The 26,489-nt window shown below is 39.3% G+C and overlaps 1 protein-coding gene across 2 annotated transcripts; it reads right to left on the bottom strand.

Annotated features, from left to right (window-relative positions):
• Nucleotides 1-1,096: 1,096 nt before the first annotated feature.
• On the bottom strand, nucleotides 1,097-26,489 carry gnas (GNAS complex locus). 2 transcript variants are annotated; one of them, XM_072366518.1, is made up of 13 exons: nucleotides 25,074-26,489; nucleotides 24,756-24,894; nucleotides 21,416-21,488; nucleotides 14,892-14,946; nucleotides 14,590-14,709; nucleotides 9,948-10,045; nucleotides 6,728-6,782; nucleotides 6,164-6,237; nucleotides 5,934-5,992; nucleotides 5,735-5,855; nucleotides 4,123-4,253; nucleotides 3,518-3,585; nucleotides 1,097-3,326 (listed from the first exon to the last, which is right to left on the bottom strand). In XM_072366518.1, exons 2-13 carry the CDS (start codon nucleotides 24,892-24,894, stop codon nucleotides 3,180-3,182), a joined length of 1,140 nt encoding a protein of 379 aa, XP_072222619.1. In that variant the 5' UTR covers nucleotides 25,074-26,489; the 3' UTR covers nucleotides 1,097-3,179. The 2 variants fall into 2 exon arrangements, with proteins under 2 accessions (XP_072222619.1, XP_072222618.1); XM_072366517.1 differs by having other exon boundaries at nucleotides 24,756-26,489.

The raw sequence follows: 26,489 nt of genomic DNA, 5'->3' as shown, positions 1-26,489 counted from the left end.
TAGTTACACAGTCATCATTTCGGAGCTCAAAAAGTTTCCATTAAATGTTATTTTTCAAGAAGGTTTTTGGTGTTAGGTTTCGGGCACAAGTGGCACTTGGGCATTTTGAAGAAAATTCCCAACAAGCGCTTTACGCTAGGACATAAAACAAAACAAAACAAATTAAATGAAACGAGCCGCGAGATAAAAGCTTACGAACCGACTTGCTGCACGAGTCTGGAGTTAAAACACTCAAATCCCAGTGTTCTTTCTAGCTGCAACATTCAATAAGATGCAAGTGTCATAGAGATGCACTTCTATACACATTTCCCAAAAATCCAGCCCAATATATTTGGCATCTTTGAAAAATGGAAAGATGGGAGTTGGTATGGTAACACTGACGGAGATAAATTGTTTTATTTTTGACTCTGTTTGGGTTTAGGTACAACTGTGGAAAGTGAGATGACTTTTTTTTTTTTAAATGATGTAATCTAGCTTTCAACTAGAATCGCCACACTTGAACTTGAAACCTGAACGTCCTTTGGTCACAAACAGACCTTACAACCTGCGGTTTTTGTTCCAATAAACAGACTTTACATATCTGAAGAGGAAATGATGGGTAAACGAACAGGAAGCTTCACTTCCTCTGGCATGGATTTACAACATCCCATCCGACTCATGAAAATTTAAGGATAAGTTTGCAAAAAAAAAAAGAAATGCAGCCTCTGATAAAGCATAGCGTTTCCTGTGTCTGTGGCTGCGATTATAAACCAATGTCAGACCTGTAGCTGTCACCCGCACCGCCGCGCGGAAAGAAACCTCAAACTTTACTTCTTAGAGCTTCTGGTAAGACCCTAATTTGATGTACACATCACCGAGTTGGGAGATGTTAATACTTACCAGGCTGCTTCTGCTGAGCAAGGCAAAGCAGGAACATTCCTGGCACTCCTCATCAAACAAGAAACTTAATTTCTTTTTTTTTTGTCAGATTTTTAGAAGAAAAAAAAAAATTAACTGAAAGACGAGTGACGATTTGCATCCATCACCTTGTGTGCAGCTCTTCAGAATGTTCTTTGCAGATGTCAACGGAGGAAAACAAAAGAAACCCGAACACAACTTCAGTTGAAAGGATTTAAGTTATAGCAATACGCACACTATCAAGTGTACAATTTGTCAAGGTTCATTTGATTCTAATAAAATACTTTTTTTTAAAACCCATATACATTTCATATATTTATCTTTTTGGGGTATATGGATCAAAAAATAGACATTTAAATCATAACGAGAGAATGGGAAGGACAGGAGAAGAGAAATAAAACTACAAAAGCTACAAATGGTTGCCCGCTATCTCCGAGGAGGAAGAGTGAGGACAGAGGAAAGAGCAAGATAGAGAAACAGAGGGAGGGATAAAGAAAGAGAAGGAGGAAGCAAGGGAGGAAGGGAGTTAGGAGGGGATTGGCCAAGCTATACAGCGCAGTATGACACCCACTTTAGCTCATTACACACGTACAGTCGTGATCAAGGCACAGGGATCTTCTAAAAGTTTTTTTTTTTTTTTTCAATAAAGTTGTACAAAATAATACATTTTACAGTCTGTACAAGAATAATAGTTCAGCAGTAAAGTAAAGACAGACATAGAAAGGAGCAAGAGGTCAGAGGGAAAGATGGAGGAATGACGGGGGGGGGGGGGGGGGGGGGGCGGTAGGGAGGTACAGGCAGATTGTTTAACCACATGAATACAAAAAATAATAATAATAATAATTCTGGTTGCTGTCATCTTCTTTTTCATAGTCCAGGATTATTATATTCAATTTTTTCCGAGAACAAATAAACACTGCCAGGAAAGTGCCGATGGGAAGGCGGTGCTGGGGGGGAGGGAGGAGAAGAAAATGACAGGATGTGGGGATGAAGATGGAGAGTGAGCAAAAGTGTCAGATGTGGAAAAAGGCAGAGAATGACAGACTAAAGATAAAGAAAGAGCGCACAGGGCACAATGGCACGAAGGTCTACACAGACAAAAACAGCTGTGGAGACAGTTAAACAGGATGAAAGTTCTCATTAACTTATATGGTACTGTACTGTAGAAGGATGCTTTTTGCCCTCCATTTAAATTCCATAAAAGTTGGCATTTTTGTTTCTTTTTTTTTTTGTTTTAAATTCAATATAATCCTCCTCACATTTTGCTCCACTACCAACAAGGCAGAGTCAGGTGGCAAAGCAGTTCTGTGGAGAAGTCGTTATCGTCCCCGTCTAACGTTTTCCGAACTCCGTCAAAGAAATTCACATCAGAGTCAGATGTGTCCCATTTTCGAAGCCCTGCCCAACCTGTAGTCTCACAAAAACACCCCTGGTCCATTTAGTTCGTAGTAAATATGCTCCTCGGGGCTCGGCTGAACAGCCACTCGATCCAGTTAATCTCAAAGCCCTTCGGGATAAATTAGTGGGCACCGCAACACCTTGTCAACAGAGCAGAAGTGTCTCCAGATTCACTCTGGTCATGCTGTCCTTTAATAAGCAGGTGTGATACTGTTCTGTGCAACAGAGCCGGTGGTTGGATCTAAAGATGTCTGTAAGTGATAGGAAAGTTTGGTGAACACAATTCAAGTCGAGTCCTGAGCACAGTGCTTGTGTTTTTTTTTTTTGATTTTCTTTTTTTGAGTGTTAGATACAGTGTTCAGCTTATTTTACGTGACACATTTATTCTCTTTTTGCAGTAATTCAACAGTCATCTCTTTCCCAGTTGCATTGAAGTTTTAGCTCTCTTGGTTGTCATCAACAGGGCAGAGAAAAAAAAAAAAAAGAAAAAGGAAAAAAAAGTAACACAATCTCAACTGCAGGAAACTTGCCAGATCGGGCCACTCTGGGCTCTCAGAAGGGGGAAGGTAACATGTATGGGAGACAATACATGATGTCAAGGTCAGGAGTTTGGAATATGCTGAGGGTGAAGATCCAAGTCTGTTTATGTGGTAGCCCCTGAAACCCCTTCATCCAAACAGCTCTGTCTACATCAGATACGGCGTTTGCGTCAGGGGCAGTTCTGGGTTCAGGGTGTTTACTGAAAGTGTGTCTGTGTGTGTAAATATATGTTTATGTGCATTTTGGCCCCCGTTCTATCACAGGAGGTCACACACATCAGGGTTCAGTGTTTTTCTGTAGTCCGATCTGCTTTCAGGTTCTTGGTGAACTCCTTTCCCGTCCCATCACAACAGCTCGTACTGCCGCAGGTGCATCCTCTGGATGATGTCTCGACAGTCGTTGAAGACGCGGCGGATGTTTTCTGTGTCGACGGCACAGGTAAAGTGGGGGTAACAGTAGTGCCTACCATCCCCGCTTGCTGTGCTGATCCTCTGTAGAAGAAAGAAAATCAAACAATCCTTCACTGCGTGTACTGAAAACTAACAGCAGCTAAACTATCTATTTTCCTACAGCAACAATTGCTCCATTTTCGTTTCTTTAACTCGACCGACACACACAAAAGTTACTTCTTATTAAAGGTTTAGTTGATATAATCTGTTAAAAGTCATGCCTATTCACTTACCAAGAACTCATCTCTTATGAAGTACTTTGCCCTTGTAACACGAGGATCTTCTCCAGGCTCTGGTGTCGCTGTCAGACAGAGGAAAATGAGCCAAAGTTATTATAAAACAAATCTCTAAGGTGAAGACAATACAAATATGAATAGATCACACATAAAGATACCAGTAAGAAACAAGTATAATTCTGATTAAGAGGGTAAACAGAGCAACATCGAGGGGTTTGTCGAGGATGACCTCTGTTGGCCATTTCATTGACTGTACATCTAGTTTTGGTCAGTCAAGAGTTTGTTCATGTCTTAACAAATTTGTTTAATAGTGAATAACTTTTACTGCCAAAAACTAGGAAACAGTATGCACAAATCAAATTTTTCAAAACTGGAAACCAATCTTTTCTTTGGCAAAGGTATTTTTAGGGTATCTGGACAACCCCCCAAACAAGCTACTTGCATAGTTACGAAATGGATGCTGCTGATATTTAAAGATGAACTTCTTAACAAAACCTGCGTTAATAATCTGCATTACCGTGGACATAAAACTGCAACCAGTATAAATAACATTAATGGTTGCAGGAGGTTAGTAAGTGGACAAAAACATAGTGACTGCTCACCATCATCAGGTGTGAAGTAACGAGCAAATTCAGGGAAGTATTCCTCAATTTTGGATTTCCCTGCCAACACTTTCTCTGCAAGCAGGTCCTGTTTATTTAGGAACAAGATGACAGAAATGGTCCGGAGCCACCTAAAAAACAAAACATAAAAAGAAAATTAAGATCACGTGTTTAAGTATTAAACTGTGCTTTGATGAGGGGAACAGAATCAGAGAGAATCACTGCTTAGAGCTCCATCATCAAAATAAATCCCAAAGCGGATGATAGATGTGTTAGGAAATGACATTACAAGTGTTACAAGTGTTAATTTCTGCAAAAACAATAACTATTTCAAGACTGCAACATGAGTCAATTCCAGTTAACTGAGATAAAAAAAATCCATCTGTTTTAACAAGTGAAACAACACAGAGTGGAGCCAATTAGTTGAAATTCAGAAGAACGATAAATACATTTCAACCTCAGCATTTTACTTAAGTTGTTTCAACTCATAAACACCACAAAATTTATGGAGAATATGCAAGGAATTAGTTCTAAACTTTCTCTCACGTTAATGCTCACAGCCAGATATTCTCTGGTGGAGATGTGCTCTCACAAGATGAAATACTCTGCAGTGGTGCCTGTGTGGAGTGCACATGGATCAGGATATGATGTGGAAAGTATGATGCAAAATCACAGTCTTTTGTTTAGAGTACATAAAAATAACAGGTGAGGCACCTGATCTGTGATAAAGGCCGTTTCAGATTGATATCAATACCATATGTGTTTGGATGCAGCACAGTATTACAAATTAGTGGAAGGTGACATAATGGTCAGTAGAAAGAAGCACAAATAACTGCTTCTCTAAAATGCTGCAGACAAGAACCTGCTGTATTCCCAACGTACTGCTCAGTCATGTTTAGGTTACTTTTAATTACTAAGTCAGTAGGAAAAAAGGTCCAGAGAAAATGTTGCATACATTTGCATTCTCACATGAAGCCCAATTATATAATATAGTAAGTTCTAATATACTTTGAAGGCTGTCGTGCATGTTTCAAAAAGGCTTGTGTGAGATGTATGCAGTGATGTGAAACACACTGTCAAAGATCTTGAGCATTTTAAATTAGATTAAGCATTCCTGTCTTTTGCATTTCAGAAGTGTGTAGGGAGCTACATCATTTCCACTACAATTGATTTTAGGGGGCTGGAAATACCGTGTAGGGTTAGTTACCCTTTTTCCACCAAAACTATCATGTACATATCTAAAAAAAAAAAAAAAAAACGAGGGTCTTAGTCCTTTTATTAATCCTGAATGGAGAGCACTTTGTATCAACTGCAGTTGTTTTGAATGAGCTAATTAAATACAACTGACTGGGGATGATTTGTCAACTGAATGATTTGGCTTAAATTAGAGGAAAAATAACGATCAAATGAAATCAATTAAATGTACCATATAAAAACAAAAGACTAAGGATTCCCTTTTGTCTGTATTAACAAAAATTTGATGTTGTACAAAAGCCTTCTGATTTTGTAAGCTGGACTCAGTTTGAGACACACTTTGGGAAATGTTTCGTTCCCACCATCTCTGCAGTGTGACAGAATTCAACAGGCAGAGAGATACAGCATCTTCCTTCACCTGTTGTTCCAGATGTTCTTGAAGAGGTTGAGGGCCTCCTGTAAACGGTTGGTCTGATTGTCCTCTCGGATCACCATGTTGTAACTGCTACTGGCCACTACGAAGATGATGGCCGTTACATCTGAGAAGGAGGGAGCAACAGAGTTAAAAGAGGCATGCTGAGAGACAAATGATGCAAGCTGAAATTAACAGAAGTTACCATTAAAGCACTGAATCCATTTCCGGCGTTCATCTCTTTGACCACCGACATCGAACATGCTGTGTGGATCACACAAGATATTGGTGTAAACACATAAAACACTGCCATCATGTGGAGAAATTTATATTAGAGATGATTCATTTGTGTGTATCCTGAGCACAGGGACCTTTTGTGTAAGAAAATTCCACATACAAAGTAAATTCACGCCACTTCTCATTGCTCTTACTTACTGGAAATTAACTTTGTCCACTTGGAATCTTGTCTCAAAGATCCCTGAAGTCAGTACTCTGCACCGAAGCAAATCCTGTAAATATTACAGAAAGAACAACAGAACTGATCTTTAACACAAGTTACAGGGTTTGTTTTTATGCCTACATTTGAAGATCTGGGCCAGCTGTTACACTCTACAAATGACTTCTGTTCCCTCCCCGGACATTTTTTTCTAGATCGAGGGGAAAAACTGGGACATACTGCGAGATGTTTTTTTATTTTCTGTGTTCACTTAAGGCCTTTTGTAGACAAGTTTGGGGATAAAATGACTACATAAGACTCATCTTAGACAGAGTGGCGAAGAGTGTTAAATTTCAAAGCTTATAACAGATTATAACGAGGCTGGCACCTTACTTTAACATTAAAAAAGTCACGTCCAACACACTTCCCATTTCCTCCTCAATGCTGATGTACACCATTAAATTTCAACAATATCGTTACTCCAAAAGCTTAACATTTATACTGCATTCAAAAAAAGAATCTAAATATATACATACATCAGGGATATCAACATATTAACACACCTGATCTGTTGGAGTGTAGTCACTCTGTTTCACAATGTCAATCTTATCTAGAAAACTGAAAAGACAGAAATAAAACAACAAGGTGAGAAACAGTTATTAGGATCTTGAGCTGATAGTGGATTCCTTCTCTACAATTTTTATTGTACATCTTGCACAGGTTAGGCTCAGGCATGACAGCACATTTCTGATGTAGGGAGCACCAGTCTCTTTAACAACCTGTTGCAACATTTAAAACAAGAAGAAGAGATTGCAAGATTGCACGTAGCCAGAAGTGATCAGGATGTCTAAAAAGAATTCTATATATGCAAAAATGTTATTCACTTGTGTATAGATACCAATAATCTTTAGGCTTAACAAGACAAAATCCAGCTCTCCTAAACATAGCAAATCTTGAAGGGAAAAATCCATTTTAAGGGTACATTTCCTATTAGAGAACTGTGTTTACTGTTATGCATTTATATGAGGGAGAATGAGGCATCTATGAGGAATAAATGGACAAAACACAAAATACTGAAAATAAAAAACAAACAAAAAATAAACCTTTTTTCCCCCAAATTCTGTTTAAATAAACAGATCAGCATGGACAGCGAGACAGAGACAGGATGAAAGCGTAGTGGCGTCTGTCTGACATTACAGAGCAGATTTCAAAAATAACTCTCCGGCGCCCTGGCCTGCAGTACAGTTACCATGGAGACCCAACCACAGGTGCTATTAATAGTCTATCAGCTCCCAATCTTGTGCAGCTGGAGTTGCTCCAGAGAGAGGACAGACGGATGGAGATGGAGAGACGGAAGACGGAGGAGGAGTGAAAGAAGGCAAGAGCAGGATGAGTTTGTGTTTTTGTGCTGGATCTGTGAGTGAGACAGGAAGGGAGCCAAACGTTGGACTGTACCATCTCCACCACCTGAAGGAAACATTCATTTAAAAAATATGTTTTCGCCCAGAACTTCAAAGTCTTAAAGGTTCTAAAGAATCTACCGGCATAAATGACACCCACGTTATATTAACCAATGGAAATCCAACGGTAAAAAGCTGTCGAGGCTACAGGCTCGTACTCTAGATCTGAGCAGCAAAGGTATCCTCCTCAAACACCAGCCACCCCCCCCTCCTCTAAACATCCTCTTATCTGTAGATGACTCAGCCTCGGCCATGTTTGCTCCCAAACACTACAAACTGCTGCTATTACACGACTCCTTCATTATTTTACTTCTTTTGCCTTGGAAATGTTAACAAGACGCAACTCTGCTATGAGTTCTGAACTGTTGAAAACAGATCAAAAAATGCAAAAATGCAACCGATGCATCATTTGAGTGTACACATAAAATGTTAAAGATCACGATCAGAGATTTGTCCTGTCCTGCCTTGACTTGGTTAAATGAGTCAGAGTTGTTGGAAGTACTCAATTCCTCAACAGATAAAAATGCCAGAAAGGCACATATACGGAGGAGAAATATGTTTGTTAATCGGATGAACATCTTGCTAATGTAGGTGCTATCAATGTACTGACTCAACATATGACGGATGGTTTATACCTGAAAGTGAAACACAAAGGGAGGGTGAAGTAAAAACTTATTTATGGAGGCTTAAATATTTTTGAAATTAGTTGGTGGGTAACAAAGGATGTAGTGGTATCCTACAGCTGCCACTAGATGCTACTATAGAGCCAACTCTTTTAGCATTTACACATGAACTATTTACTGCTTGAAACTCGATTTGTAGTACCTCATTCAGACAGGTACTTTCGTGTGATTCTCAGGTTTATCAGTGACATGCATTAAACTACACAGCACAATGCAAAGCAGGGGGACAGCCGTCTAAACAAAGCATCCAACAGGGGTCAAACGCACAATAAGACCTGCGAATTGCACGCGTGAAAGTTGTAAAAGCTGCAATATAGTTGTTCAAAGTTTGCATTAGGCTTTAGTAAAATGGGACTTCATTCATACTATAGAATTATTATTATTATTTTTTCAAAGTTGTCTGAAATAAAAAAGATACGATGACACTAACAACTATGACACGAGCTGCTGTCTAGACATAAACCCTTGCATTTCCATATGTTGCTTCTGGTCTTCAAGGGTTACAACGTTGTCCTGGATGATTCGTACACAGATTAAATTATTAGGTTTATTAAATATTATGTGGATATAACTTCAGGGAAATTGTGCTGTGGCTCTGAATAACCTAAGTATTATAAATGAGGTGGTTATTTAATCCACAATTAATGTAGTTATCCAGTAACTGCATTAATGAACAAAATGCATCTGAACCTGTCTGACTCAGCTTGGTTTGATCACATGATTCACTCCTTTTTCAGTAACTGACTGATGGTGTTGGAGGGGGTGAAATTAGTTTTGATAGTCGCTGGTGGGTGACATGTTTGACTCCAGTGAGCCTGCAGTAAAGCTATGTTCTTATGAAATGTGAACTGACCAGCTAGGCAGTTTTTACTACCTCAGCTGACCATTTTCATTGTTTTTTTCCCCCTAAATAACAGGGTGCAATTCAAACCCACTTAACAGAAATTAAGACTAAAATGCATAATCTTATGGATTTATGGGCCTAATCAATATTGACAGCCGGATCATCGTCATGAATGGAAATCCCAGCCTGTGTGTTCTTAACTGACACAAAGCCCATCAAATCTAGATAACCTTTATTACTAGAAACAGGACAAATGTGACTCCCTTTGATTACAAACTATGACTCACGCTTTCTCAAAAGATTTGATAAAAGCTTCCTGTTTTAATGGTACAAAGAAATGAACTCCAATTAAACAGAAGCACATTGTTTAAAACATGTCTCAAGATTTTGTCAACAGGTTTCAGGTCCGTCTCATTAACTACTCGACAGCCATAAAAAACCCACAAACATTCAGCTGTAGTTTAACTGGTTTCTCGAGTCAATACTATGTTAGGCAATCAGTAATGAAAATGAGTTACACCCCGAAAGCCCACATCATCCATATGCTGTGACCACGGCTCAAAGTCATGACACCCAGCACAGTTCCACATCATTCTGTTTGAAATTAAAACAAAAACAAAATTGCACATAGAGACGCTGAAGCCATTTGTTCATAACAGAAACTTAACAAAAATCTTATCTGCAAAGCTGTTATACTGCATTTCAATGAACTGGAAAGTCGTCTCTAATTAAGACAGGTGCAACTAAGTGGAACAGTTATGACACTATGAAGTTCAGCAGGCAGACATATACTTACTACTGTGCACAGTCGATTAACTGGTACTCGTTGGATCTTTCATAGCACGCCCGGACCCCTTCATCCTGCCACAATGTCTTCGCATGATCGTAAAACTCCTGAGGAGGGACAAGGAAACAGAAATATATGACAGAGGGAAGGCAGAACGCTGGGACACTGATGGAGAGTCACAAACTAAAATATTCACCCTTTCTGCTGAGCATATTTACAGGTGTTATCAAATGCACGGAGAAAAAACTCGTTCATGATAAAAGAACCCCACACAGCTGTCTCATGTTGGTGGAACCAAGACCTTTTCTTGGTTAACAAGGTCGACTAACAAGTGATGTAAATGCACAGTGAATCATATACAGGACATGTACCTACAAGTAGGAGAGATGTTCTGAATGTTTGCTGTGCACCTACTATGACAGATGTGACAGAAAATCTGACAAGGTTGTCTGTTGTCCATGATGTGTGTCTGAGGGCAACAGGTGCATGGCGTTTTTGTTGACACCACATGCAGTGTACGTTGCGCCAGGGCGATGCTTGTGTACATGTATGCCAAAGTAAATAGGGGTGAAGGCAAAGAGAGGCACCTCACTACTCACAGAAACTTACAGACACGCTGGCATTGATTAAGATTTCCGTCAGTGAACATTTTTTTCTCCTCCATTTCCACCATCCTTATCGACATTCTTACTTACGTATGTTACAAACTATAACTTTATGATGGCGTGCTGTAGTAGCTCTGGAAATATTGCGTCTTTCTTTGTATCATCTTGAGATTTCCTTATGAGCTTTTTTCTGCAAAAACAATGTTTCTTAAAAACATTTTTCCACACTGGTTTTGATGCCCTACTGAGAGGATTTCTGCTGGTCATCGTGCCACTTTTTCTTTTACATCTGTTATGACACGTTACCATGGTAACGGGACGTTGTTTGCATGTGGGAGCAGCTGACTGAGCTTTCCACAGCCCAAGTAATGCCTGGAATAAGTACCCAATCCGGAGGAGGTGTCTAGGATGTAAAGCAGGAGAAAAACGGAGAGAAAGGAAGAAGTTTAAACCATTTCTTCCCTCAATAGTCAAGTGCAGTGCGAGATCACTGGGAGATAAAACAGAAAAGCTTGGACCCCTGATCAGGAAGCAGCAGTCATACCATGAAAGCTGTATTATTTGTTTCACTGGCACATGGCTGCTGATATGACAAACTAAAGGTAACAGTGAAGGAGGAGGAAGCGCAGTGTTGGTTAACAAAAGATTATGCAATCCTGGACATGTGTTACCTGGATATGCATCACTTGCTATCAGCTAAGTTGTTGCCAAGCTAAAACAAAACAAAGCAACATCCATTCATAGTGATCTCTGAAGATTTCTGCACCTCTCTGCTACACTTCAACCTTTTAAAAGTTTGTCGACTGTTTTAATCATATCTTAATTTAAGGTAATCTAGTTATCCATCCATAAAAATAACACATCTGTAAATATAATTCATACTGCTGCAAACTAATTTCCCTTCAGGGACCAATACAGTATTATTGAACTGAGTTGAACTTATCAAATACCTCAACAAAATGGGCCAACTCAAAATCTTTATATTTCTGAAGTTTCTGCTAACAAATCATGGGTGTGAACTGCTCAGTTCACTTGTTCAGAGACCCTGAATGTCAGATCATTTCAGATAACACACACACAAACAGACTTGTGTGTTGACGCTGATTCCCAGCTCTTCATATAATTTGACTTTGCTCACTACTGATCACGGCACAGTTCCCACTAATCTAACTCAACCTCTGACACGCCTCTTAAAATTAAGTTGCTCGTCCAGAATAAAACTTTAAAATGTTTAAAGGTCACAGAATCGCAGCACTGTTGAACCAAGAAAGTAACTGCACTCTATGTGTGACAACACGCAAAATTACACATACAAAGTAGGAAACAATTTCCAATGACACGCGAGATACACTTTCGCCATTCTTCTTTATAACTAGGAAACTATGCAGTGCCCGTCAAAAACAACTCAACAAGTCAAACAGTCAACTGATGATAAACAGCAACAAATAATTGCTTCCCAACAGTTAAGTGGAACCCAACGTGCAGAAGAGAACATCCAGTATGTAAAAACCCACACATCTGATTCCTGTAACAGCAGATGTGGCTTAATGAAGCATTGCTGAGTCAGACTGTCTGCTCACAAACTATATTTCACTCCGAATAGGAGTGTGAGCCTAATGCCACTATGTTAATAAATAAATGAATAAATCAATGTGTCAGGTAGAGATGGCTTTTGTTCGAACATAGCTGACCCTTCTACAGCTGTTGCTTTTCAATTCACATTTTCGCAAGTGGGATTTATCCTTGAATCCTTTGAATATTTGACAGACCTTCAATGTTTCTACTTATTTTGTACTGCCATGAAAAAAACCATCTATATTTGCCTAAATACATTCGCACCGTGAGGGTTACCAACACTGACATCATCTTTAATATTACATCATTTGTAATTATTATTGACATTATCATGACAATATATGGTACTATAAAAGTAAGTTTTTTCCTCTGCTGTTATTTCCACTATTTTTAAATGCATACATTTAAAAATAAATCTACCAAGATTACCATATTTAATAATATTGACGTTATCCTCAAATTATTCATGATCATTAATATTGTAATTCATTTGCATTATCATTATGGCTACGCTGTGTGTTTAACTCATCCCCCACTTTTTTCTTTTTTGTCTTCCTTTTTCCCCTCCTCCCAACCCCAGTTTATCTTTCCTATTTATTTATTTGTTCATTCAATTGATTCATTACTTTGTCAACCGGTCAGTACCATGCTTAAATCTGAATAATTGATTGATTACAGTTTAATTCATTCATTTAGTTCAGTGCAGTCCACTGTAAATGTGGTGCAGGGACCAGGCTTGCTTTGTGGGGCTCCTGACCAACAGAAAGTGTGTGGAAAGAGGGTTGGGTCTAAATGTTCCACTGATTAATCAAAAAAATCGTCATAACTTGTCTGCTGGTTCCCTAACAGACGGGCTCCTTTCTTAGGGTTTGGGAGCTGTCATGTTGGTGACCATCATGTACTGGATCAGCTCTTTCCTGCCTGGTTGGGCCAAAAAAATTTAAGTAATTGATAGAAGTTAAACTAAATATCAAGACTAAAACCACTACTGACCTCACCTTACCCTGGTTGTCCACCTCCTTATAGCATCCCGGTGTCTCATTCACTCTTGTGCTCATGGGTTGGACTTAATGCTATCGTCATGATTATCTATCTATCTATTTATCTATGAATTCATTCATTTTTCTAAATATATACACGTGTATTGGAGGGAGGGTGAGAAAGGAGGAACTTTAATTTTGTCCTAGATGTCTTTCCGTGGATTTGACGGTATGTGCTATGGCCAGGGTCACACACAGCTTACACAGACACAAACACAGTCACATTCCCTTAGTACCACATGAAATAATCATCGTAACGTTAAACCTTTATTTTCCAGTCAAATCTTTCTCGATCATTCTCTTTTGCATTCATTACTTTCTTTGTATTGGTTTGTCACTTTAACGTCTCTGGCCTTCTACCCTGTCACTGTCGTATTGCTACTCTTTATGTAACGTCTGTTTCTTGTGTTGATTGTTCATTGATTGTCTGTCTGTTATGTCATTGTTATGTCCCTCGTCTTTCAGTGCAGTGTTATAGCTAGATAATTGATTTAAGTGTCTTGCTTTGAAAAGAAAAGAAAAGGAATCTTATAAACAGAATGAACATCAGCCTTGAAAAAGTTTAAGATGTTGTTTAAGCACAGATTTAAGGGTGTTCTTTAGGGGGGAAAAAAAGTGAAAGCAGTACTTATCTTTAGCCGGTAAGAGCCACACCTATTCAAACTGGCCCACACTTCTAATCTGCCTTTCAAGCACCATGATATTTCAGGTCTGACTAAAATAAAACACTGTTCAGTGTGGTGTAATTTTAACACATACTGTTACTGGGTTACAGGCGAGCAGATGCCTCCATGACGACATGAACAACAGGTGAGACTGAGTGAATTGAAAATTGAATTAAGGTTGGTCCCACAGGTGGCTGTGGATGAACACCGAGGCTCTGAAGTTTAGTCTCTTGGCCTGGACAATTAGTAAATGGGAACGCCCCACTGAGAACACTAAACCCACACAGTCCCTACCCATGGGGTCATTAGCAAACCTCTGTGTCAGTTACGGGGTCCCTTGTTGGAACTTATGCCTTCTATCACACACTGAAACACAAACACACTAGAATTCTATCACTCCTGACGACTGACAAGATTACAAACAGATCCTAAATCAAACTTTGCCATTTAGCCCCGCTTTTGGAAGCAGCAAAGAGGAAACGTTTGTTACAAAAATGCCCAACTCATAACCGCTTTCAGAATGTAGGTAGCAGGTCAAAACTTAATTACACAATAGTTAAAACTGCAGGCCACATGATGCCCTCGAGCCATACGAGTGTTGTTTTGCTGTCCTTTGCAACACTGCACTGCATCAGAATGAGAACCATTAGGTCCAGTATGCATCTAATTTACTGAAACACTGTCATCATAAACAGGACGTACGTTGGCCAACAGAGCAAAAACAAGGGCAGACAGTGAAAACACTTTCTGATATTGTGCTACTTACAGATGGAAACTCAAAGTCCTTCTGGTTGACAAAATTGAGGATGTATTCGATCCGGTGCTGGTTCTGTGGACACGCCAACTGCACCGGCGGTGTCAGGGTGCTCATGGCTGTTACAATAGTCTGTCGCAAACACACAAACCCAGATGAGATGCACCAAAACTGAAGACGGGAGTAGAATTTTTGAATACTCGACAGAAAACAAGACTACTTGCCATGTTTTCTCAATCTAAAACAGTCAATCGATTCCTGTATAAAGATCTAAACCAGAACTACAAAAAGCAGAAAGGATAATGACAACTTACCTCAATAGCCTCTTTAATATTATTCTTGATGTCTTGAATTTTCTGCTTCTTTTCTCTGAAACAGAAAAAAAGTGGAAATTATGTTCGGGGCGGTCACTGTTCAGCAGAAACAGCTAAATTCACAGAGTACATAGATCTATCACTGATTCACAAACAACCAGAACGGCAATAATCTATCATTATTGAAAACGGTAAAAAGTACTACAAATGAAAAAATAATCTAACTGCGACACATGAAAGTTTCCAAAAATGTTCAACAGGGATAAAAAACCAGCTGTTATTAACATAAATTAAGTTGGAAAAAAAAAACAAACAAACAAAACCACATAATTAAGGATAAAATCTAGCTAATCACTGACAGTAAATTACATTTAGTCACATCCACTGAGGACTCCCAAACCTCAAGTTGTTGGGACAAAACACAAAAATCTGTCCAACTGATTTCTATCTACGAAAGGAAAACAGGCATAATCTCTTCACTTGAACTTAAAACTGTTTAGTTTAGGTGTCGAGTATCAAAAAGTAATAAAAAAAAAAAAAAAAGGGGGGCACAGAGGAGGATAGCCATGTTGTCCTGACTGGGTGCACTGCAGTACACTGCACTGAGTTTGTTTTTGATCTGGAAGGGTAAATAGACCTTCACTGGCACGCGTGGTGGCGAAATTATGTCTGCTGTGAATGATAGCTGTGTGTACAAGACATTTGGGACTCTCTGTGACAGAAATGTTTCTAATAAAGGCAACCAGAGAGCCAGTTAGTCTATCTTTCACCTTGAGCCTGCCAGGACAACAGCGCATTGTGTTTACAACAGTTCTACATCAGTGGCAACGGGCAAGACGGACCTCACGGTTCGCTGCAAGTTTTATTTTCTAAGACACAGATTCTGCCACTCTGGGCCATGTGCATGCAAAATGAGTGAGATAAATATTCTACATTTAGAAACACCTTTGCCAGTTTTAGCAATGAGTCAATCCGTTTACTGGAACAAGTGCAACGTGAATCCTTGATTAGCAAAAACAAAACTGGAACCATACCCCAACAACCTCACCTAAGAGATAACATTTTTTTTGTCAGGGCTGCATGATGCTGCTCAAACATGAAATAAACTAACAACATTTCAGACAAAGTGGATACACATTCATCCTGCCAAAAAGCTGCCGTGTTGCTGTAATACTACTCACATTCATACATGCAAGACATTGAACATTTGCTCTCCAGCATATTTGGCATCAACCCCCCCCCCCTATCCCCACCTCACAAAAAAAGAAACATTTCTTTTCAATTTTTAAAACAAACCACCTGTGAGGTCAATCTGCTCTGACAAACAGAGGAGGGAGAAAGAGCGAAAAGAAGGGGGTAAGACAGAGTTTATCAGGTTAGAAGGGAGATTGAGAAGGCCCTGTTTACATTTTCAACCTGATAGTCATTATAAATCACATGGTTGTGTGTTTACACTCTCCAGTCTTGAGACAGCTTGCTTCTGTGCCTCTCCTGCCCAGTCATTTTTTTTCCTCTTCTTTTTGTTTTGTGGTTTAGCTGTAACATTACCCGACAGTGCTCGGCCCACAACAATCTCTGCAGTCATGTATCCTCAACGCAGCCACCAGATTCATACAATTTGGCCCGACTTTTTGATATTTGGTATTAATAACCTTCTATCTTTGGCTTTAAACAGATTAACACATGTTGGGAAGTTAATATTTCAGTAACATGACAAGTTGTAATCAGCTCATCTTATGTATTCTGTTCCACTCCGTGTCACACAGACACGCATGCACAATGACGACTTGCAACAGAGGAGAGAAACTTTGCAAAGGACACCACAACAGTGCAAAATTATTATATAAATATATATGTACTTTCTTACGTTTTAATTTATCTTAAGGTTCAATTTTACGTTACTTTCTTATAAATAATTTTTGTGCATAAATGAGGTAAATATTGTAAATAAAATGTTATTCAGATTTTAAGCAGCGAGGCTAAGATGCTCCCAGAATAACTGACAATATGGATTTAGTCAGCAAAATATTGGGATAAATAATCTAATTCAAGTTAAAAAACTGTGTTAAATTTAGCCGCTTAAAATAGAAATCCTGTGATTCTTCTAAATCCAACCATTCAACTTTAAGCATCGCAGGATACATTTCTTTTTTAGGACTACAACTGAAAACTTTAAATTAATTCCATTTTCAATTGACAAATAATTATTTTAGTCTAAAATTGTGCCAAAAGTAAAAAGAAACCTATTATCATTATCAAAGAGGATTCAGCTTTACTCCACCATGCCAAACGGAGGATTTCAGACCAAAAGTTCAAAAAAGAGAAGTAACAATATCACCAAGATTTAAATGCCAGAACAAACAATGCATTTGCATTTTTATACAAAAAAGATGAAGTAAAATGGATGGCTCATTACGGAGGAATTATTTCTGGACACTGACGTTCTTCCCACCTCCAAGGAACAGGCTACTTCAGCTCATTTTCAATTTTTTGGACATGAGATGTATTGTATAAATTCAGCTTTACAAGAGCTTTTTTAAAAAGAAAATTTTTTTTTAAAAAGGTGGGGTGACAGAGCCTCAGCCTTCTGTTCTGACCACTTCAAAGCTCCAGTGGTGAAGCTGGAACTTAGCTGTCTTGTCCAAGAACAGTTCAATCATCACTGGTAAAAGAAGATGTAGAAATGTCCTTTATTAATTTTCCTAAATTTGACAAGCAGTAGAAACCACCTACTTACCCATTCACTGAAAATCGGTCATCACCGAACTCGTCATGTTCCAATTTAGTGTCTTTATGTCACACATTTGCACACTTTACTGCCTTAGGAACACCCAAAGTTGGTCATTTGTAATATTTGACCTGCTCAAATCTAATGTCAAAACAAGCAACAAAAAAAGGCTTTCCATGCAGGTTTGTCCACTGCCTACGTTTCTGTTCAGTAATTTACCGGCTGTGCTACTCTCGAAGCTCCAGCTGCCCCATTAAACAGCTGACTCATTCAAGTTCAGATATCTACTCTCTGAGACAAATCATCAGGACATTTACATCATTCAAGTTAAAATAATCTAACAAGTATTGTGGTAATCCCACTAAAATCAATCTTAACATATATGTAAACATGTTAGCACAACTGAAATCATATTAAATAGACTTTCTTAAAGTTTCGAAAATACAAGTGGGAGTGCAAGTATTCCTGCGAATATACGTTTAATTGGACGAAAGAGAATAACCACAAGGGACAGCATGCACCTCATCTGTAAAAAAATGGTAAAGTATTAAGGTACCAAAGCTGTCCAATCCGCTGCTCTACATGTTGACAATTTGTCACCAACTAAATTGTGTCAGTTGTTTTATTCGGTGACGTCACAGTTCAACCAGAAAAAGCCCAATACTAACAGGCAGGAAAAGGTTATATTGCCATGATAGTAGCGGAGTCAGACATAAATGAATTCCCTTCCGGCGCTTGTATACAGAGACAAAGAGAGTAGTTCAATGGCATGAAAAGGGAGCATGGAAATGTACTGACTGATTTCATTTAATAGTTACAATTATCAAGTTGCAGTTCGGCACGCATGTTGTCATGCCCACTCGCTTCTGCTTCAAAACAAGTCCCATCTTGAGTCTAATATGAATCCGCTTGTGTCGTGCCAGTAGAGTTGCCTTTAGAGCTTGAAAAATACTGACAAAACACATCAAGAACTGCATTAATTGCACGGATGGGAGGTTCTCATTGAACAGGTTATGCTGGAAAACACTGGTGGCAACGATGTGGAGACTGCATTGAAATCTTTAAACACAAACACATAACCTCAATAAATTATTGTTTTAGAGTCCTCTCAAAGACACGATGCAAATACTACAACAGACAATTTTGTAAATTTGACATTAGACAGCATTAATACTGTCTAATGTATCTATGGTGCAGCCCTGCTGTAGTTTGACCACTTATAATAGCCTTGAACATTCTGGTTTTCTTGTATTTTGCCTCGGATCATTGAGCAAACCAATATAAATATTATAAATAAATATTAATAAGTAATTTATAATTAAAGTATGAAATCAGTGACTTTGATGGCATAGTGACATTAGAATAGAAGAATAGAAATTAGGTCTTTTACAGCAAAGATCTCCCCCAAAAAATGTTATGCTGGACACTGGTGCAATTCATTTCAAGTTGAAGGTATTCAGAAACAAATGGTTTGTCCCAATATCAAGTGAACTTTTCTATTTTGAGAGGTGTTTAAAAAAAAGAGAGACCAATGTCAAGGACCTATAATCTGCTGTGGTTTAGATTTAACTCGTACAAATACGTCGGTGCAGTAACCCGAAGCACTTTATTTTTGGATTTTCAGTGACAAAGGTGCAGTTTTGGGGAAAAAAATGTCAATGATTTAATAATAAAAATCACACATTTGACTTCTAAATTCAAACAAAAAGCTGAAAAAAAATTATTGAACGCTTTCAGTCATCATTCTCAAGAGAGAAAATCGAAATCGACTGGTCAAAACGTTGGAATCGTTAAAAAAAAAAAACTGCATTTCATGCATCGCGAGGCGGAACATGAACAGACATGTATATTCAGACACTCACACACGCACACACACACAGTTCAGTGTTGTGGAGTCATGCACTGGGTCATATGCTCTAGTCCGCCTTAGGTGCTGATTTTCTAATCTAACCTTGCAAAGATGCTTCCGTCCCAACCAATACATGACCACCACCAGACACGCCTAGCCTCTGACACAGATTCCTTTTAGCTGACTGAGACAAGCAAAGCACAAGAAAAAGAGAACAGCTAATGTTTACTCATTCTCACCTCACTGATCCACTTTTAAAAGAGTCATTACAGATGCATGTTTTACTATGGTTTAAGAAAGAATAGACGAATGCAGCGATGCATCTAAACCATTCCATCAGACTTTCCGACAGGCGTGACACTTCTTTTAACCGAGGGCTTGCTAACTAAGCTAAACTACAATCATCACTGACCTCTGTTAAAAAAAAACATTTTCCTTTATTGGGTTAAGTGGTTCGTGGTCTTGACATCAAGGAGCTCAACATTTGAAAACTATAGTCAAATACTAACTTAAAGGCTCAGTCATAAATCAACAACACTGAGTAGACTACTTAACCTGCACCAGCATTTGCTTTATATGGGATGAGCTGACTAAAGAACATTTCAACCAAAATAATCAGATGACTAAAATAACTTAAAATAAGTAGAATATCATAAAAAAACTAACTTAATGCTACAGGCCTTGATTGCAGAGAATAAAATCCTCCATTTCTGCTCTGCTGAAGCCTGACTGAGCCACAACATGCTGCTTTTGAAAAAATAAGAGCAGTCGCTATATGACAACATTCCTTTTGCTGGTGATTGTGGACTAAATTCATATTGGTTTAGCAGGCTACATTGCTCTTATAAGGTGGCACCTCATTTCAGTTAACTATAAAGTTCACACTTCAGAAACTGAGAGCCATCCAGATGGGTCGACACGGCTGTACGACTCTGAAAGGACCCCTCAAAGAATGTCATTTATCACAAGCTGGAAAAACAACATCTTCATTTAAATGATGCGATACAGAATCCTAAAATCTTGAGATTGACTGTTTATAACTTTCCTGTAGATACGTGAAGCTTTACATCTTCTCAGTCGTGTGGCAATGCGAGGATGAAAGTGAAGATATTTAGACCCCTTTAATAAAGTCAGGTAAACTTTGAAAACTCAAATTTGTGACGGCTTCAACATTTTAATCAGTGATTTTTGTTAGTGGCCCGGTTAAGTTATTAATGATATGGGACTTGAATGGCGAATATATTTGCATTGTCTGCAGCTACTGACATGAAATGACAGAGTTCTTATGGTCAAAACAGTTTTTCCATTCACAAATGGACCCCGGCTGGACGGAGGACATCATAACACATTTGGAGTGGATGCAATGACCAGGTATGTTGAACCAATCCACGCATGTGCATTAGGGAGGAAAACAGCAACTTCATGACAGCAAGAGGAGGAGCTCCTGCGTTTGTTTGTTAGGAAAGAAAACACCATCTATATGTCCTTATAGTCGGAATTCTTAAATGACTAATAACAGAGGTGTTGAATGTCATGCATTTCTCCAAGCAGCTTCTCCTGAGAACAGGTTCAGTGCAAACACAGAACTGGAGTTACATCCAGAAACTATTACTTTTGCTGTAGTGCGTACATGGACACAAATCTTAGGTCGCATGCATGCATCTGCAGTGGGGTCACTCAGAAGCCTTGTTGACTTGAGCAGTTGACTAAATTTACGACACGCTTAAAGCACGAACTCCGCTTACGGCCAACAGAAGCATCACAGACGATTCCTCAGTGTAACACATTAGTCTGACATTTCAGGTCAGCTGAGTTAGAGAGGAGGTGCAGATTCAGCCTGGACTGAAGGTTTTCTACAAGTCAACATGGTTCTTGATCTTAAAGGAATGGAGCACTCAGTCTGTAACATTTCAGTCCAGTTACGTCTTGGCTTTTATTCATACTCACTCTGCATTGAAGCCGTTGACATGCAGGATCCTCATCTGTTTCACTATAGTGCTCTTTCCTGACTCTCCAGCTCCTGAGGAAAGAGGATGGAATTTTACTGATGAAGGATAATATGACAGCAATATTCTCACACACACAAAGCTGGGATGTGGACAATAGCTTGTATGCAACACCACTTTAAGTTCTGCTTCCTGTATGTAGATACAAGAGGTACACCTGACTAGAACCTGCTTGGTTGTGACTGAACATGCTCAAATTTGGACAAACGGAGAAAAAAATCTGATAAAAGACAAAGACTGTTATACAAAGCATCTTTGAAAGACATAAACTGGATTATTCTACATAATGATGTCATTAAAATAATATGTTTTCATGTCTAGATTTAATAATAACTTCACTATTTTTAGGGAATAAATAGGAAAATGGGCAAAGGAACCCATGAAAAGGCTGCTGACACTGAGAACTGGGACAAGTTCTCCAAGATCCTGAACCACCAATCTGCTGCATAGTGTTAAAAGCTGCTGTTACTGTTTTAAGGGTGGTCACATGAATATTGAATCAATTTTTTTCACTAAAGTATCTGAAAATAAATACATCAGTGAGTATTACAAAAACTAATCTGGGCATTATGTCTTTAAAAAATTGTCACTTTAATTTAAGAGCCTTGCTGCTCAGTACTGCACACAGCTTGTATGTACTGCATTTGTTTGCCAACAAACTGAAACTGGCGGCATGTGGCCTTGCTAGGTAGTTAGCTGTAAGCTGCAGGTTCCTACATATGTGCGTCTGCTGTAAGAATGAAACTCACAGCTCTTGCTCTGTAATGTCAAACCTGTTGTATGCACAACTATGAGAAGACCGAGCAATTTAAAGCTGAGTTTTCATGAGTCGCAGCTCTGTCGCACTACCTAAACGCCTTTAGAGTGCATTATTTTCCATCTTATTTCAAGCTTCACAACTGAAGTGAAGCTAAGAAATTATTGATGGATCTTAAATAAAAAAACATTTAAAAAAAAAAAAAAGAAATTAATTTCTTGTACAAGGGATCCAAATATTTCGTACATAAAATCAAACACTGAGTCGTAATCTTCTGAGTCCTATTGTAAGCTTGTAAAAGCACCACTTAAACACAAACTTCAATCCTCACGAACCATTTAAGCTAATACAAAGTTTCTCTAAAGTAAAGATAATGAGAACAGATCCTCATGATGACTGTTCTCTATATCCAACTCTATCTCTAAGCATACAAAACCTGTCGAGAAAAAGCAGAATGAAATTCTTACAGTGCTATACGATAAAAAAAACAAAAAACAATAGAAATTCAGCAGCAAGTTACATTGGGATAATTAAGCAAGTCTTTCACATTCATGAGATGCATTAGCGGTCACAGAAGAGTCTGAAAGTTGGGCATTTTGGTGGCTCAGCATACAATCCACAAACTTATAACATCATGTTCTCAAATCTGACAGATGACCTCATGCCACAGTGACAGCTCTCCTGTTTTTTTCCCCCTGATAATCTAAAATGTTCAGCGCGCTCACAACCAGTTAGGTATAAATCATGAACTCTACGCAGAGGCAGAATGCAAAACTACTGGTTTGATTTATTGCTCCTTGATGACAGATAACTGTCAGCAGCCAACAAACATTTGCAGAGCTTTGTGCGCACTGGACTATACTTTTAAACTGCAGATACTCCAGTGATATTGCATTTGAATGCAAAAGTTGTGTTCAAATTTCCTCAATTATGAACAGCAAATTAAATTCTTGAATTAATCTTGGTTAGTAGTTGTCCTCAGAGTCAGCTATTTTTACTTTAAAAGCACTCTCCTGCCCTGTTTCAACATCTGGGAAGTTATCTACACTGTAGGAAGGATTCTGTTAAAACAATTTCAGGCTTATGAAATTATGCTCCATGGCCTGTTATCAATAAAGTTGCTTTACATTCATTTGTTGGCATACAATGCATCAATTTGGATTGGAAAAATGCTGTCTTTGCTATTGAGCGTCTCGCTGTAGTTGATCCGTTACCCCTCAGTGGACTACATATTGTTTCATTAATCCGTGAAACACACCCTGCTAACATGGGCCAAAATCCTATTAACAGTTTAATGCGATGATGGTTAATCCAGTTAAACTGACAATCTAATCTAGTGGGGAATTAAGAATTGTAAACTCCAATCAGATCAAGAAGCATAAATCAGTGATGAGCATATTTAAACTTTGTGCACAGGCATGCTAGGAGTTAAATAACTGATAGGCATTTGTTTGCAAACCAAACTTACTACAAAGACCGACATGACAAATGACTAAATAAAAAGTCCATGTTTTGGTTTCTGGTGGCCACTGAAACTTGTCACCTGTCAGCTTTGTTATGATAGAGATATTGATTCTCAACACAAAGGCTAGCATACTTTAGCCAGCTGCACTCGATTGAAATCGTGAGTGACCCTGTAATGTTCATACATAACAAATATCTTCCAGAAAAAACGCCTGCAGTTCCACAAACAGAATATTATACCATAAAGGGGAGCCAACTTTATGGCACATATCTTTGTTTCGGTTTTCATGTGGCTCTTGTCCTGCTTTCCCTGAGTCACCCCCACCCCCCCAACATAAATACCAGCTTGCTCAAAAGTATTGTATTCATCAAATGTTATGATTTTTTACAAAGACCACCACAATCTCTTAGTACTGATAAACCTGTAAATGAGGGAAAAGGGGAGTTAGGAGCTCTTATTTGTCTCTTATGTAACATCAGAGACTCAGCCCACCACCACTCTTACACATGGCCACATATTGCACATTAGTTTCTCCACTAACTAAGATTCATTGTTTATGTTTCAGTCACATTACATCTAAAGTCACCCTTTGAGCTACACAGCCATAAGCTGGCAAGAAATGTTCCAATATTGTTTGTTTAGCAAACTTTTCGGGCCCAATGCAGGATAAGGGCTAAATTGAGCACATTGTTTGTGCTGTGCTGCTACAGGAGCACATGCTCTGTTAAAATTAATGCATAAATGATTTGTACAGGGCAGTAAAGCCCATTTTAATTCATCTCAGTGGCTGGTTATCCTATGGTAATCCACCAGTGGAGTCTCCCATGTTTCAGTGTTGACAGTTGCGGACTATTAATCTGACAGCAACATGCTGAAAGCCCAGCACAGTGCTGCATTTTTAGCCTTATGCAATGGCAGTCACACTGTTGACAATGTTTCCCAAAACAACATCCCAGAAGGTTATGCAGGGAGGAAGCAGAGTCAACTGTGCAAAAACGAGAGGCCTTGTCTGTAAAACAGCAAGTCCAGAAGAGAGAAGAAGAAAGAAGCCAAACTCACCTAAAAGTAGTAGTCTGTGTGTTGCTCTGTATATCTGTTTGTCTTTCTGGAGCTGTCTCTCTATCTTTTTGTTTGCTTCTCTTTGTGCCTTCTCCTCATTTCTCTGGTCTTCGGTCTTACCGTTGCCCAAACAACCCATCTTCCCGCAAGAAAAAAGAAAAAAGGGGGTCCAGGGGAGGAGGAAGAGGAGGTGGAGGAAGAAGTAGTGGAAGGGGGGTGGGGTGAGGGGGGGATATGTAGAAAGAAAAATAAATAAATAAAAATAAACTAGTCTAGATCCCTCGTTTAACCCGCGGATTTGGCGACAATGTTACCCACATTTACACCGTAAAACGATCCTGGCCTGCTCCAAAAACTATCCGTGGTGCCGATGTGGAGATATTATGTGTCCATAAAGCGTATTTTGCTGTCAGAAAAAGGGCAGGATACTGTTGCTGACGACACGGAGGCCGCCTTCTCAGTTTGCTGAATGCTGCTCGGGCTTTTTCCTCCTTCACGTGCAGAATAGCGTTTGCTTTGTGTCTTCAAACTCTTCCCCTCCCGTCAACCGGGTAAAACAATTATAATCCACAACGTTTGTTACGATACCAAAAGGCAGGATTTCACCTCAAACGGAGGCAGCACAAACAGCCTAATTTGCATCTCCGAAAGCCCGGGTCTTGCGTCTCACTGCTGCCCGTGACAAGGAGCCGAACTCGGCGTGTCCGCAAAGCTCGCCCGTGCTGTGGCTCGGCTCGTCTCCACGTCACCTTTCATAACAAACATTTCCGTAGGTGTATACTTATACGAGCTATCTATCTATCTGTCTCCCCGACGGCTGTCTTCGTCGGGGAACCAGTAGGACAACAGGAAGGGAAATAATATTTACAGCCAAACGAGCTACATGTGTGATATTCCCCTTGCTTCCGTCGTCATCCGGCTCCTCTTTATTCTCTGCATCAAATCAGGCCAAGACAGCTCCAAACTCACTGCGGCTGTCTTTCCGTCTGGATCACCAACCACCTCCAAGTCTGAAACCAGCCAGTATCCCCCAATTTGTCCTCCTTATTTGTGATGGCAGTTCCTTGCTGTGTTTTCTCCTCCAAAGGGCCTTCTCTCCCTGCCCCTCGCTTTTGTTGCTGAAATGTGTTATCAGCCCCTCACATCACCAACAAGCCTCCAAAAACTGCGCACCGATAGTCTGTTTTCTCTCAATCCCCAAGCTCGGCTGCGAAGAATCCTTTCACGGGAGAAAAATCTATTTATAAAAAAAAAAATGACAAAAGAAAAAGAGAACGTGACCAAGACGTAAGAATCCCTCAAAATGTATCCACGTTTCTTGCAGATGAAAAATCAACCCCCGCTGTCAGGCTCAGTTTTACAGCCTATACACACGGCCTATATATGTTTACACACCCACAGTCTGTCATACAAACAAACATTAACATATATTCCCCTTGAATCCGAGGTGGGTAAACAGGCTACAGGCTTGACACTACATGTGCATTTACATTCAGAAAAAAATAGGACGCGGGGTTGTTGTAGCAGCACATTCCCACCGTGAAGGCCGCTCCTCTCCTGGCCGCTGGTCGAGGAAGGTGAAAGACAGCAATAACCAAATCTTGGAGGTTATTATTTTCTCCCTTTCTCTGCCGCTTTCTCCCCCTCCGAGAATAGTAGCCTACATTGAGGAGATAGACAGCGCTGAAGAGACACGGGGTGGGGCCACACAGCGCTCATTGAACCCTGGGAAGG

This window comes from Leuresthes tenuis, unplaced genomic scaffold (assembly GCF_036924035.1).
Source record: "Leuresthes tenuis unplaced genomic scaffold, fLeuTen1.0.hap1 SCAF_16, whole genome shotgun sequence".
Taxonomy (NCBI): domain Eukaryota; kingdom Metazoa; phylum Chordata; class Actinopteri; order Atheriniformes; family Atherinopsidae; genus Leuresthes; species Leuresthes tenuis.
The sequence above is the reverse complement of the archived record's forward strand: the minus strand, read 5'-3'. Positions and strand labels throughout refer to the sequence as shown.

What these genes read in the sequence shown, in the direction of transcription:
- gnas (XM_072366517.1), bottom strand. Translation starts at nt 24,894, where the DNA reads ATGGGTTGTTTGGGCAACGGTAAGACCGAAGACCAGAGAAATGAGGAG. An exon ending in AGGACTTTGAGTTTCCATCT is followed by an intron (nt 10,046 to 14,589) that starts GTAAGTAGCACA and finishes GTCCCTCCTCAG; the next exon opens with GAGTTTTACGATCATGCGAA. An exon ending in AAGAACATCTGGAACAACAG is followed by an intron (nt 4,254 to 5,734) that starts GTGAAGGAAGAT and finishes TTTGTTTTTTAG; the next exon opens with GTGGCTCCGGACCATTTCTG.